This window comes from Furipterus horrens, unplaced genomic scaffold, assembly GCF_987537825.1.
Source record: "Furipterus horrens unplaced genomic scaffold, mFurHor1.1.pri manual_scaffold_3, whole genome shotgun sequence".
Lineage (NCBI taxonomy): Eukaryota > Metazoa > Chordata > Mammalia > Chiroptera > Furipteridae > Furipterus > Furipterus horrens.
This window is the reverse complement of record NW_028327173.1, coordinates 140,417,932-140,432,922: the sequence shown is the minus strand read 5'-3', so window position 1 is coordinate 140,432,922 and position 14,991 is coordinate 140,417,932. Positions and strand designations below refer to the sequence as shown.

General features: G+C 39.2%; 1 protein-coding gene and 1 long non-coding RNA gene across 3 annotated transcripts; one reads left to right on the top strand and one right to left on the bottom strand.

Moving 5' to 3' along the window:
* Positions 1-1,769: 1,769 nt before the first annotated feature.
* LOC150016210 (uncharacterized) lies at positions 1,770-5,530 on the bottom strand. The gene is made up of 2 exons (XR_016509781.1): positions 5,162-5,530; positions 1,770-2,418 (listed from the first exon to the last, which is right to left on the bottom strand). It is a non-coding gene; the product is annotated as an uncharacterized LOC150016210 (long non-coding RNA).
* A 50-nt stretch (positions 5,531-5,580) lies between these two features.
* EMC4 (ER membrane protein complex subunit 4) lies at positions 5,581-13,532 on the top strand. 2 transcript variants are annotated; one of them, XM_090270372.1, is made up of 5 exons: positions 5,581-5,779; positions 6,060-6,174; positions 12,153-12,306; positions 12,596-12,756; positions 13,439-13,532. In XM_090270372.1, the coding sequence occupies exons 1-5, from the start codon at positions 5,694-5,696 to the stop codon at positions 13,472-13,474; spliced, it is 552 nt and encodes a 183-aa protein (XP_090126498.1). In that variant the 5' UTR covers positions 5,581-5,693; the 3' UTR covers positions 13,475-13,532. The 2 variants fall into 2 exon arrangements, with proteins under 2 accessions (XP_090126498.1, XP_090126499.1); XM_090270373.1 differs by lacking the exon at positions 5,581-5,779 and having other exon boundaries at positions 6,131-6,182.
* The last annotated feature ends 1,459 nt before the right edge of the window (positions 13,533-14,991 follow it).

The window sequence follows — 14,991 nt, the reverse complement described above, 5'->3', positions numbered from 1 at the left end:
ATCATCAGTTTATAGCATCCCTGCTGCCTCTGCCTCCCTCCATTGTCACATGGACTTCTTTGTGCATATTATCTTTCCTCTTCTAATAAGGATACCAGTCATTGGATTTAGGACCCATCATCATCCACATCATGTTAACTGATTACATCTGCAAAAACCCTATTTCTAAATAAGGTCACATGGCTCTAGGTGGATATGAATTTTTGGGAGACACTATTCAACTTAATACAAGAAATAATTTATGCCACAAACCCTTAAAAATATAAATTAGCCTATTTTGAAGGGCCTACTTGAACCTATCAGCATTGTAACTGTATAACCTCTGTAGTAAATCCTAATTGTTTGACTCTCCTACAGAGCTGTGTTGACAAGCTACCCAGGGGATGTTCACAGTAATTTTTTATAGTAGTGGCAAATGGAACAACCTAAATATCCATCAATTGTGGACTAGTTAACTAAATTATCATACACCCATGCCATATATATTCCGTAGCCTTTAAAAAGAATGAAGTAGATCTGAGTGACAGGAATGGAAGACACCTAAGATAGACTAAGTGAATAAAACAAGTCGGTGGACAGTGTTTAGTTGTGTCCATTTACAAAATAAGCTCCTACAAATTAAACAACCCTGCATTTATGTATATGTTGTAAGATATGACTTTGTCTTTCAAGTACTTAATATTCTCCTTCAATTCTTATGAATCCAACTTCATCCTTGCATTAGTCTGCTCAGGCTGCCATAACAAAACACCATAGACTTGGTGGCTTATAAAAACAGAAATTTATTCTCTTACAGTTCTGGAGGCTGGGAAGTCCAAGATCAAGGCTCTGGCTTATTCGGCCCCTGGTGACAGCTGTCTTCCTGGCTTGGAGACAGCCACCTTCTCATTGTGTGTCCTCGCTGGCTTAGTGAGACAGCAAGCTCTTGTATCTCTTCTTTTTTTTTGTAGTGACTTTAAAATTTTATCTTTCAATTAAAGTTTATATTCAATATTATGTATCAGTTACAGGTGTACAGAATAGTGGTTAGACAATAATATAAGAACACAAATCCTATTGTGAAAGCCCCACCTTCATGACCTCATGGGACCTGAAGTACCTCCCAAGGGCTCCATCTCCAAACATTAATACATTGGCAGTTAGGGCTTCAGCATGTGAATTTTGGGAGGACACAAATATTAAGTCCTTATAAATCCTCCTTCCAAAAAACAAAACAAAAAACCCAAAAAACCCAGCTGTAAAACAATGCTTTATATCTGAACCAATCGAGCTTTTAAAAATTAGCACACAGGAAAAAATGCCACAAATACCTGGATTGGTTATTTAGATACTTGATATAGAGACAGCTTAGATCTCTTCCAAGATAGCTGAAATTAATTACTAGAATGAATCCAGAGTAACCAAGCTTGAAGAAACATGTTAGGCCATCAGTAACATATCATTGTGACTCATGCTATGGTTCATTCTTATTCTTTAATGGGATCTGTGGGAATGGCAATGCTCCCAGCTTCCTAAGCAAGTGCTGGCGGGAAGTGCTATAATGGGAACTTGTTAAAACGTGAATTGCACAACAGTCCTCCTGAAATGAAAAAAAAGTTAATTGCTAAAGAGGAATGGTCGTATTACTAAACAACATCTCCCAGCACCTTTGTAGTCCATGTCACTGTTGATAGGGTGACATGATACTGCAGAGCCATGAACCAAATTGAAAAGAAAAAAATTGTAATCCACATAGAAATGATTCAGAAACCCAACAATAACTAGCAAGGTATGATCTTTAAAAAATTTTTATTTCACTGGAGATCTGAACACGCAGACAAAAAGGATAACAAATTTCCTCTTGTTAAGATCCCATTACTGACATGGAATAAATTGCATCATGAATAAAATAGTGTAAGATGATCCTTTTTCAGAAGGCAATAATAATAGTGTAGTTAAATAACAAAAATAACCAGGATTTTCAATGGAAGCCTATTTTACTGAAGCTGTCAAAAGGCTTAAAAGCTTTTAGAGCACACTATCCAGTGAGAATAGCCAAAAAGAATTATTACAGACATTGTTAAATGGAATAGATATAAAACTTAAAACATATATATAAAAGCTATTTCTCTCTCTCTCTCCCCCTTCCCCTCTATCTAGAATCAGTGGGCATGTCCTTGGGTGAGGATAAAAAAATAAAATATTTAAAATTGGTACCTGCACACTGCAGAGAACTAGGAAAAGCATGGGAAAGTACAGTTTTAAATAGCAACCTGAGCCCTGATTGGTGTGGCTCAGTTGGTTGGAGTGTCATCCCATGGACCGAAGGGCCAGTTTCAATTCCCAGTTGGGGCACATTCCTGGATTGCGAGTTCGATCCCCAGTCAGGGTGTGTACAGCAGGCAACCAATCAATGCTTCTCTCTCGTTTCCTCTCTCTCTAAAAAAAATAAACAAAATATATTTTTTAAAGTGATCTGAAATCTCATTACTCCTTTATATGTTTTTTCTGAGTCTTTTTTTCTATGAACGTATATGAAATAATGTGCAAAATGTATGAAGAAATACATTAGAGAACTAGGAGGTAGCCTTAGAAGTCATCTAGTATAAGTCTCTCACTATAAAGAAGAAGAAATTAAGACCAAGAGAGTTCCAAACTCAAAGTGCATCAGGTATTTCATTCAGAGTCAGGATTAGAATCTAGGTTTCCCTTCATTTTTCTTGCAAAACAAAATTTGTACAAAAACTGGAATCCTCAAAGGTTTAATTCCAAGTTAAAACTCCATTTCCATAATGGATTATTTCTAATGGTATTCTCATGATTTTAAAAAAAACAAGCAGGGTTTTGTAGAGTGCCTTCATTTTTTTTCTGAATTTTAGCATACAGCAAGTGTTCTATGGAACCTTGATTCTCCTGGACATCAACAGATGTGATAAGGAAAGAAGAGGGGAGGGTTCTTATTTAGGTAATTGGGAAAAAAAATTAAAGGAGATTCTATTGAACCATTTCTTGTGATTTTAATATTATACTAATAGCACTGAGAATCTCTGGGGTGTATGTGTAGAATATAACATGTAATATTTGACCTTGGAACCCTTCCTCAGCTCCGCCACAGTACCTTCATGTTCTCTGGAATACATTTTAGCAAAACACTATGAGCACTCCCAGGATAAAGGAATAAAAGACCTGGAGTACTCTATTAAGGTCAAAGCAAATTTGATTCAGGGATGGTTACTTTTTGTTTTCTTTTAAGAAGTAGGTAAGTACTTTAAAAAGGAAAGAATATAGCCCTAGCCACATGCTCAGCTGGTTAGTGTCATTCCAATATGCCAAGGTTGTGGGTTCGATCCCTGGTCAGGACACATACAAGAATCAACGAATGAATGCATAAATAAGTAGAACAAATCAATATCTCTCTCTCTCCTTTCCCTTCTGTCTCTAAAAATCAATTTTAAAAAAGGAAAGGAATATATGTTCAAGCGACTGACAATGTTTTAAAGTGTTCAAATAGCTTGAAAATCAGACAAAACTGCATGAAAATCATTACCAAAATATATATATTTTTATGTATTCCCTCCCTTCTAATTTTTTATTTTACATAATGTACTTATACTTTCAATTAATTTACTCACACTAAACATTTATTCAGTACTTATATGTGCAAGGCAATAGCCTGTAGAATAAAAAATAATTAACATATAGCTTCTACCCTCAAGGAACTTAGGGTAGGGTGTGTGTGGTGGTAGAGATAAGTGCTCAGAAGATGTCAACAAACAATTCAAGGCTGTAGGTGCTATTCTGCAGAAAATAGTGTGACAAAGGAATGCCTAATAGAGCCAAGACCTATGTGAAACTTTAGATGAATCTCAAAGGTTCATTAGAGACTATGGAATCAAGGCAGGAAAGTAAAAGAAGAAAAGCAATCTACAGGCTGAGTCTTCCTATGATCAGATAGACATACATTAAAGGACTGATTGTAAGATGAAAAGATTTTTTCATTACTGCCTTGTTCATGTGGTACTCTATGAACACATAGTATTGGGTTGGCCAAGAAGTTCGTTTAGTTCTTCTGTGATGACCATTATAATAACGAAGATGGAAAAAGATACACAACATTTTTGGTGTAATATGCTTTACTATTTCAAGAAAGGTAAAAATGCAACTGAAATGCAACAAAAGATTTGTGCAGTGTATAGAGGTGCTGTGACTGATCGAACGTGTCAAAAGTGGTTTGTGAAGTTTCTTGGTACTATTGACATTTTGGCCAAATAATTCTTTGCTGTGGGGCTGTGTTTTGCATTGGAAGATGTTTAGCAGCACCCCTGGCCTCTACCCACTAGAAGCCAACAGCAGGAGATAGTTGACATACTCAAAATATCCAAGTCAATAAACTTATTGGTGAAAATAAAAAATGTGTCTTCTATTTCATGGAAAAAAACTAAACGGACTTTTTGGCCAACCCAATATTTCTAAAATCAGAAAACAAAGTAGGGGTGGTAATCTTCAGCGTCTCCATATCCCCATCATCTTTGAGGGTCTGAACACTTCAGTTGGCCAAAGAGGCTCTTTGCAACCCTAACCTCCCAACCACTGTCACAGCACTCCTCCCCCTTGCCCTTCACCTAAGCTGTTTTGAATAATGTGGAGTCAAAGTAATTCAAATTTAAAAATAACATGGTACCATTTTCAAACTGGCAATTAAATTGTTTTTATAATTTTAGATCTAGTGAAATGTAAATTGATGCAATTTTGCTAGCAGGCATTTAAAAAGAAAATTCCTTTAAATGTACATACTCTGATCTAGCAATTACAGTTCTAGTAATTTAAGGAAATAAGAAAAAATAAGACAGAAAACAACTTAAATATCCAATAGGTGTATCACTGAATGCAAAACCCAATCAATATGAATAATGTTGTAGTTTAGTTGATGACATGAAAAAACATCATACATATGTGCCAAGCACACCACGTATCCTAATTATAAACCTCTGAAGTAGGTAGATTATCCACATTTTACATATGAAGAGGTTTGAAACATAAACAATTTAACTTGCCTAAGGTCACACAATTAAGTAATGAAGCCAGGATGCAAAAGAAGGCCATCTGACTCTCGGGCCCACGAGCTTTTCCATGCCCACTCTGCCTCCCAGCTTTTGTGCAGAACTGTGATACAACTATTTACCTCGCAGGGTTACTGTGAGAAATAATAAAACACACAGCTCCTGGCACACAGTGGACATTCAATACTCGGAAGCGTCTAAATAACTCCAGCTCACACAATCCGTGGTGAAACCAGGATTTAAAGCGACATTTGAATCTTGTCATTCTCAGGAGAGCGTAGGAACTCCAAAAGCTTTTCCTGGTATCAACTCCTAATACAAAGTCAGCGCGGACCGCTCCTCTGCCCCGCCGAGCGCACCTCAGAGGTCAGGAGACACAGAGCAGGCCCCTCGAGAAAGCAGGGAACGCGCGAGAGTCGTTTTAGGATGACTGAAGTTCTCTGAGCTTTTCTCGCAGGCCATCTTCCATATCTCGGCGCCCTCTTCCTGTCCTTCTCTGCTCCGCCCCACGCCAATTTCCGGAAGTAGTGTAATACTCACGCGCCGGAAGTGGACTTGCAGACTGCCATCTAGGAGTCGCGTACTCCCGTGGTTCTGAGGCTCCGTTGCGCCTTAGAGTAAGGACGTTAGCTGATTTGGTAGGCATCGTTTACCATGACGGCTCAGGGAAGCCTGGTGGCCAACCGAGGCCGACGCTTCAAGTGGGCCATTGAGCTGAGCGGGCCTGGAGGAGGCAGCAGGTGAGGGCCCTTTCCCCCAGAGCCATGGATCCTGGTAGGCTGGGTTGCGCAAAGACGACTCGTGGGGAGCTAGCGGCTTCTCTGCCGTGAAGGTTTTTGTGCCCAGAGGATGCTTATTGCAGTCTTCCCAATAGACAGGGGCCTGACGAACCCACAGGAGGACTTGATTTAATCAGAGTAGAGGTACAACTGAAGATCTTTACTCCCTTGAATAGAACAGGAAATGTGGGATATGAAGTGTGCGAGTCTGCAGCCTTAGTTTCTTGGTTTGGTTCTCTAGGGGCCGAAGTGACCGGGGCGGTGGCCAGGGAGACTCGCTGTATCCCGTCGGTTACTTGGATAAGCAAGTGCCTGATACCAGCGTGCAAGAGACAGACCGGATCCTGGTGGAGAAGGTACAGAGGTATAGATGTCACCGCAGTCTCTGGGCTAATCCTGACCTACACACCCGTTCTTCTCCCCCGGACAGCATATGAATATCTTTCTGGAGATGCCTGGATATTTGGTAGCTCAACTGCTTGAGATTAGTGTTACAGTAGCTTACATACCAGCTTCAAAAGTGCTTGATAATTGGAAAAAGGAAAGACCTTTGGAACATAAGGCATAAGGAAGTAGATTGAAAATTATCTATTAATGGCAATGCCTTCCAGTTGAAATCATCCTTTTCTACTGTAATTTCCTAACATGACACAACTAGGCTGTCAGGATATTCTGCTGGCTTTTCCTTCAAAATAGATTCAAAACCTTGCTACTTCTTTTTACCGTCACTTATCATTCTGGTCTAAGCCACTACCATCCTTCACCCAGATGTTTACAATAGACTAAAAGAAAATTATTTTGAGTTATAGTTTATGTGCAATAAACTGCATTCATTTAAATTATGGTTTCTCAACCTCAGCACTATTGATATTTGTGGGCTGAATAATTAATTCTTTGTTGTGGGGGCTGTCCTGTGCACTGTAGAATGTTTAGCAGCATCCCTGGCCTCTACCTATTAGATGCCACCAGTGCCCTTCCCAGTTGACATAAAGATGGCTCCAGCGTTGCCAGTTATCCTCAGGGAGGCAAAATGCCCTCCGTTGATTTTTTTTATTTTTACCCTTGAAACCTTTTATTTTTAAAGTATATTTTATTGATTATGTTGTTACAGTAGTCCCAATTTTTGTCCCTTATCTCCCCTCTGCCCAGTACCCCCCTTCCCTCCAACAATCCCACCCCCCTTAGTTAATGTTCATGGGTCATGCATATAAGTTCTTTGGCTTCACTCTTTCCTATATTATTCTTAACTTCCCCCTGTCTATTTTGTACCAACCGATTATGCTTCTTAATCCCTGCACCATTTCCCCATTTCTTCCCTTCCCCCTCCCAGCTGATAACCCTCCAAATGATCCCCATACCTGTGATTCTGTTCCTGTTCTGGTTTGCTTAGTTGGATTTTGTTTTTACTTTTTAAATTCAGTTGTTGATAGTTGTGAGTTTGTTGTCATTTTAATGTTCATAATTTTGACCTTTTTCTTAAATAAGTCCCTTTAACATTTCATATAATAATGGCTTGGTGATGAAGAACTCTTTTAGCTTTCCCCTTGTCTGGGAAGTACTTCATCTGCCCTTCCATTCTAAATGATAACTTTGCTGGATAGAGTAATCTTGGTTGTAGGTCCTTGTTTTTCATCACCTTGAATACTTCTTGCCCGTCCCTTTTTGCCTGCAGTTTCTTTTGAGAAATCAGCTGACAGTCTTATAGGCACCCCTTTGTAGGGAACTCTCTGCTTTTCTCTTGCTGCTTTTAAGATTTTCTTTATCTTGAACCTTTGGCACTTTAATTATGATGTGTCTTGGTGTGGTCCTCCCTGGGTCTAGCTTGTTTGGGACTCTGTGCTTCTTGGACTTGTATGTCTATTTCCTTTGCAGAATTTGGGAAGTTTCCCTCCATTATTTTTTCACGTAAGTTTTCAGTTTCTTGCTCTTCCTCTTCTCCCTCTGGCACCGCTGTGATTCAAATGTTGGCACGTTTAAAGTTGTCCCAGAGATTCCTAAGCCTCTCTTCATTTTTTCCAATTATTTTTCCCTAGTTCTGTACTGGTTGACTGTTTTTCTTCTCCCTTATCTTCCAAATCATTGATTTAAACCCTGGTTTCCTTCCTTTCACCATTGGTTTTGTGTGGATTTTCCTTCGTTTCACTTAGCATAGCCTTCACTTCTTCCCTTATGCATTTGCCATACTCAAGCATATCTGTCAAGCCTGTGAGCAACTTTATCTCCAGTGTTTTGAACTCTTCATCTGTTAGGTTGGCTATCTCCTCGTCACTTATTTCTCCCACTGGAACCTTGATCCATTTCCCCTTTTGGGTCATATTTCTCTGTCTCCTCCTCTTGACAGGTTCCTGTGTTTGTTTGCCTCTGTGTCTTAGGTAGAGCTGTTGTTCCTGTTACGTTGCAAGGCGCAGAGCCTTAGGTATTCATCAGTACAGGGCGACCTGTTTCACCGCGTTGTGGTGCTGTGTGTGTGGGGAGGGGTCTGAGAGGGAACAATGCCTCTTGCCCAGCACTTACCCGTTTTCCAGGCACTTCTTCCAACTCTGTATGGGACCAGTGCCCCTCTAGCTGCTGCCCTGGCCGTTGTTCCCAGAGTGGGTGGGTCTGTGGACGTTCTAGGACAGTGGGGGCCCTTTAAACAAGTGGACTCTGCTGAGAAACTGGCAGTTTTTTCCTCCACCCCAGCCCCCACTGGTTTATGCAGTCAGAAACAATGAGGCCTTATTTTCCCCGGCCTTGGGACCATGAGCTGCACCGTCTGGTCTAGTGCTGGGAGTGCTCCCCAGATGTTCCACTGGCCTGCCGCTTCCACTGCTGCCACCACCTCACTGTCCTCTCTGCCCTTGCTCCACCCTTCCTACCTGTCTGGATGAGTATTTCTTCTTTATGTCTTTGTTTGTTGGACTTCCATGCAACTTGATATTCTGGAACTTCTGGTTGTCTCTAGTTTTGAGGTAGTTGTATTCCTTCTTAGTTGTAGAGGGAGATGCAGCGTGTCTGTCTACACCTCCATCTTGGCCGGAAGTCCGTTGATTTTTTTAAAAGTACAATCTGATGAGCTTTAATAGTAGCGCTCCACCATGAAGCCACTACCATCTTGAAAAGAGAACATTTTCTTCCTCTCCAAAAGATTCCTTGTGTCCTTCTCTACAGTAGACTTCTAACTGTTCTCAAAATCCTTTTACCTTGTCCCCTGTAGTCTGTTCCCAGCACAGCAGCCAGTGTGATCCTTATTCTTTTTTTTTTTTTAATTCTCACCTGAGGACATGCTTATTGATTTTAAGAGAGAGGGGAAAGAAGGGAGAAACAGAGAGACACATCGATGTGAAAGAGAAACACCAATTGGTTGTGTCTTGTATGCACCCTGACCAGGGACAGAACCTGCTACTTAAGCATGTGCCCTGACCGGGAATTGAACCCTCCACCCCTCGGTGTATGGGATGATGTTCCAACCAACTGAGCCAACTATACAGGGTGCCAGTATGATCCTTTTAAAACATGAGTCAGATCATTCCTACTCAAAACGCTTCTGTAGCTCATTTCACTTAGTGTAAAAGCCAGTCTTTATAATGCTCTACATAATTCTGCATTGCTCAAAGCCCCTTGTAACATGTTTGACTTCATCTCCTACTACTTTACCCTTTGTTCACTGCAGTCTAATCACATTGGCCTCCTTGCTAGTCCTTAAATATGCCAGGCAAACTCCCATCTCAGGCTTTTTGTATTTGCTCTGTCTTACTGAATATTCTTCCCCCAGTCACCTTTATGATTTGCTCTCTCATCTGAAGTGTTACTTTCTTAATGAAGCCTACCCTCATGGCACTCCCTATCCTGTTTTCCCACTATATTTCCCATGTCGTTCATATACATGATATAGTTTACTTATTTTACTGTCTGTTCATTCTTGTAAGCTCCATGAGAGCAGGGTTTTGTCTCCCAAGTACCTAGAACAGTGCCTGCACTTTTTTTCCTCTCAGCTTTACTATTATTGTTCAATATTAAATGATCTTTGTTTCATGAAATTCAAGTGACTTTCACATGAAAATGACAGTTATCAATTTTCTTGATAAGTATCATTTTTCATCTTGATATCAAATTGTAACATAACACAATAGTAAAAGTATTATTAAAATGGCCTGATTTTAAAGGTCGATTATCATAAAATGCTTCCTTTAGAACAGTTTGTTGGATGGATGACTTGATATTTAAACTTCCAGACAAATGATCTATGTAGATAACACATTAGAGAACTATATACAAATATGGCCACTTATTTTAATGTAAATCCAAGTGGATAGTGGTATATTTATTTTTTTAATATAGCTAGATTTGCTTTGTTAATATTTTGTTTAGGATATTTGCTTTTAGGTTCATGTCTGATAGTGATCTGTAAACTTTTCTCATAAGGTCCTTGTCAGGTTTTGGTATTTATGAGGCCCCATATAATGAGTTGTTGAGTTGCAGAATGTTCATTTTTATTCCCTGAGTTTGTGTAAGACTGGCTTAATTTTTTCCTTAAATGTTTAGGATTTGCCAAGGAAAACCATCTGTGCTTAATTACAGATTCAGTTTCTTAAAACAGTTATAGGACTATTTATATTTCCAATTTCTTATGCCATTTAGGTAAATTGTATTTTTCTAGTAATTGAACCATTTCCTAAAATACATAATATAACCACTAATATCTTCAAAACTTATAGATATGTCCCTTTTTTCATTCCTGATGTTGAATTTTTATCTTCCATTCTTTTTTTCTTCATCAGGCTCACCAGTTTTGATGTTATTACTCTTAAAAAGAAAAAAAAAACCCTTTGGCTTTTTTTATTTAAAGACAATTACTGCTCTCATTTTTGTATCCTTTTCCTATCCTTGGATTTAATCTCTTCTTTTTACCAACTTACTGAAATTGATGCTTACTTTATTTTTAGTCTTCTAATATGTATTTGAGGTTATAAATTTCTCAGAGTTGTAGATGTGTCCACACAAGTGTTAATATGTATTTTGATCAGTTAAAAATATTTATATTTTCCATTATAATTCGTTTGATTTGTGAATTATTTAGAGTACATTTGTTAATTCCCACTCATAAGGGATTTTTGATTACTTTTTGTTACTGATTTCTAGGTTGAGTGGTAATCAAACAACATGCTTTACATAATTTGAGTTCTTTGAGAGTTATTGACACATCCTTCATGGCTCAGCAAGTGGTCAGTTTTCCCATGTATGTTTGAGAAGAATGTGAATTCTGCAGCTGTTGGGTGCAGTGTTCTATATATGTCGATTTTGGTTAAGTTTGTAATAATGTCTTTCAGATCTTCTATTTCTTGTCTCTTTTTTCTATTAGTTATTAAGGTATGCTAATCTCTGTGTAGATTTCTCTGTTTATTCAGTTGTACATAGGACAATGATAGAGCCAGACTATAAGGATTGATCCAGAAATATAAGCAGGGAAAGCTTTCTTTAGCTAGAACTGGGGGAAATGCCATCTGAAAAACCTAAAGGTAAAAATGTAACAGAGTGAGGATGCCTTATCTTTTATTTTTTTATTGTATTTTTTTCCATTACCATTTATTCTCCTTATATCCTCTTCTGTTTCCCCGCAACCCAACCCCCCACAGTCACCACACTGTTGTTCGTGTCCATTATTTCTTTTTCTTTTTTGCTCTATCCCTCCACCCCCAACTCCACCCCGCTTAGCTGCCAACCTGCTTTCTGTCTGTGAGTCTCTGTTTTGCTTGTTAGTTACGTTTGTTCATTAGAGTCCACATATACGTGAAATGATATGGTACTTGTCTTTCTCTGACTGGCTTATTTCACTTAGCATAATGTTCTCCGGGTCCTGTCCCAAAAGGTAAAATTTTCTTGTTTTTATGGCCAAGTAATATTCCATTGTGTAAATGTCCCCATAGTTGTTTCATCCACTCATCTACTGATGGGCACTTGGGCTGCTTCCATATCTAGGTGATTGTAAATAACACTGCAATAAATCTAGGGGTGCTTATGTTCTTTCGAATTAGTATTTGGGGTTTCTTTGGGTAAATTTCCAGTAGAATTGTTAGGTCATAAGGCAGTTCCATTTTTTAATTTCTTGAGGCATCTCCATACTGTTTTACACAGTGGGAGCACCAATATGCATTCCTGCCAACAGTGCAAAAGGGTTCCCCTTTCTCCACAAGTAGTAGGGGAGCAGGCTTCCTGTGGTGACATTGAGGCCCGAGGGAGTAGAATGGAGGTTTCAGCTCAGAAGCACAAATTGAGATTGTGTTCATTTGACTTTATACAATAAATGTGGGAATGAGGGTAGTGATCAGAGGTTAAAATTGTGTCTTTGTTTTAGCGCTGCTGGGACATTGCCTTGGGCCCCCTCAAACAGATTCCCATGAACCTCTTCATCATGTACATGGCAGGCAATACTATCTCCATCTTTCCTACCATGATGGTGTGTATGATGGCTTGGCGACCCATTCAGGCACTTATGGCCATTTCAGCCAGTAAGTATTTTTGAAATAATAACACTTCCCGAAGTCTCAAGAATTAGAAGCAAATTCTTAGGCAAAACTGATATTGAAAATCTTTGGCATGGCTCTTGGCTAGTAGCAGGGGGAGGGTGTTCAGGGTGGTGATGGTAACAGCGAGGGGAAAAGTGTTTATCATGGCTTTTTGTTCTTTTAATTGTCCTATTTGCTGTGTGCCTGTATTATTTATATTATTTTAATATGTGGCCTAATTCATAATTTTAAAAAATGTTACTCTGGTTTTGACACTTTGTTTCCCCAACAGCTTTCAAGATGCTGGAAAGTTCAAGTCAGAAGTTCCTTCAGGGTTTGGTGTATCTCATTGGGAACCTCATGGGTTTGGCATTGGCTGTTTATAAGTGCCAGTCCATGGGACTGTTGCCTACACATGCATCAGATTGGCTGGCCTTCATTGAACCGCCTGAGGTAAGGCGAAAGAAAAGTTAACTTTGGGGCCAGTTGTAATGGACAGTAAATAGGTGATCCATTTGATGGTGGATTAGAGGTGGTATTAGAGCTCATTCCTTTTTTTTTTTTTTTTTAAGATTTTATTTATTTATTTTTAGAGAAAGGGAAAGGGAGGGAGAAAGAGAGGGAGAGAAACACTGATGCTAGAGAAACATCAGCCAGTTGCCTCTCACATGTGCCCCAACTGGGGACCAGCCTGCAACCCAGACATGTTCCCTGACTGGGAATCAAACTGGTGACCTTTCACTTTGCGAGACAATGCCCAACCAATGGAGTCACACTGGGCCAGGGCAGAGCTCATTTCTTAAGAAATGTGATCCATTAGGGGTTTGGAAGTTACTTTTTTAAAAGATTTTATTCATTTTTAGAGAGAGGGGAAGGAAGGGAGAAAGAGAAACTTCAATTGGTTGCCTCTCACACACCTCCAATGGGGAACCTAGTCCACAGCCCAGGCAGGTGCCCCGATTGTTACCTTTTGGTTTGCGGGATGACACCTAACCCACTGAGCGACACCAGTTAGGATCGGAAGTTATTTTTTAAGGATAAAATAACTTGTGATTAAAGCATTATATTAAGTACTTGATTCAGGAAGTTATTTCATTGCTCATTCCCACTCACCTATTTTACTTTCTTATTTTAGAGGATGGAGTTCAGTGGTGGAGGATTACTTTTATGAACCTGAGAAAGAAGTATCTGGTACCTGTTGTTTTTGGATCTCATGTACAACCTTCTTTATACCCGGTGGCTGCTTCTCAGCATATTAGCCCCTAACATCATTCATGCTGAAAAGAACCAAAAACACTTTTCTCCATGGTGAAGAGACACCCCAGAAAGAATGTTGTATCACTACAAACACAAAGAAACTACCACAACCCTTGACTGAAAATAATGTAGAAAACTTTATTTATGTTTCCAGTATAGAGCAAAACAACAAATAAAACCATAACTCTATGTAAACAAAAAAATGGTTGCTGCTAAATCAAGAACCGCAGCAGCATCTCCTTTCAATAAATAAATGGTCAAGAACAGTGCTTAAAAAACAATTGTATATGTTTCCCTTAAATCTGTTTTCCTTAATATTTCACCTCTAGTTTAAACACTTGGAGACACTTGTAGAAGATGTGAGAAACTAATGCTGAATTCTGATTATACATAATGAAAAGAAAAACCAGACAAAAAGAGCAAATAAATATGCTTACAGTGTAATTGCTACTTTATCCACAATAATGGATTTTTAACACAGTTGCAGGGGAATGAGGATTGGAGGGATCGTTGGGGCCACAGGAATCTGGGGCAGGGGCAGATACAAAGTGGTCATCTTTCCGCTGCCAGGAGGAACCTGGTACTTGTCAAGCAGATGCTGCAGTTCAAACTAAAGCTTTTCAGATGGCTGTAGAAGGCAAAGGGCCAGCAACTGGGAAATGTATGTTATCATAGCCTGCCCTGATAAAGTCATAATTAAGATTTAAAAGCTGAATCTTATTCAAAAGGCAGGAGGAAGTCTTTTCTTTCTCTTCTTGAAACACAAAACCCCTTCCCCTAAGGTGCATCTCATCAACTTTTCAGTATTGCTTTATTTGCAGTGCTTAAAAGAGACAAGACACTTTGCAGACAACATAAGCAACACACAGACATGAAATGCTCTAGACAGAGATGAGTTTAAATCTGGCCTAATAGCCATGTTCCCACGCAACAGTGATTTTGTGTTTCAGGCGCTGAAGTAGTGGCTATGTTAGTAGTCACTAATTCCTTTATCCCTTTAAAAGGTTCTTATAGAGCTTCAGCCACAAAAAACTTAAAACTAATCAACTTCTGCCCGTATTTTTTCTATATGGAAAAATATATATATAAATATACCGCTTTGGCCAGAGGGTCTGTGTAAATGTAGAGGAATTCCTGGGCAGGCTGACCTTCAGAGCATGGATCTTCAAAATTTTAGGTCCCAGGGAACCTGTCTTTAAGCAATTGGAGTGTTGCAATGGAAGCTGTAAACAATGCTTCTACCCTCTGTAGGAAGGAGCAGAATAAAAGACAAAAGATTCTGTCTACTTTGCTCTCCTGACTGGGCCTGGACATTGAAAGAAAAGCAAAAGGAACAAATGGAAACTACTCAGTTTCTTAAGCCATATTGAAGGGTTTTCACCTTTTTAAGGGTCAAATGAACAGTCTTGCTGGCACCTAGGCCAGCCTGTT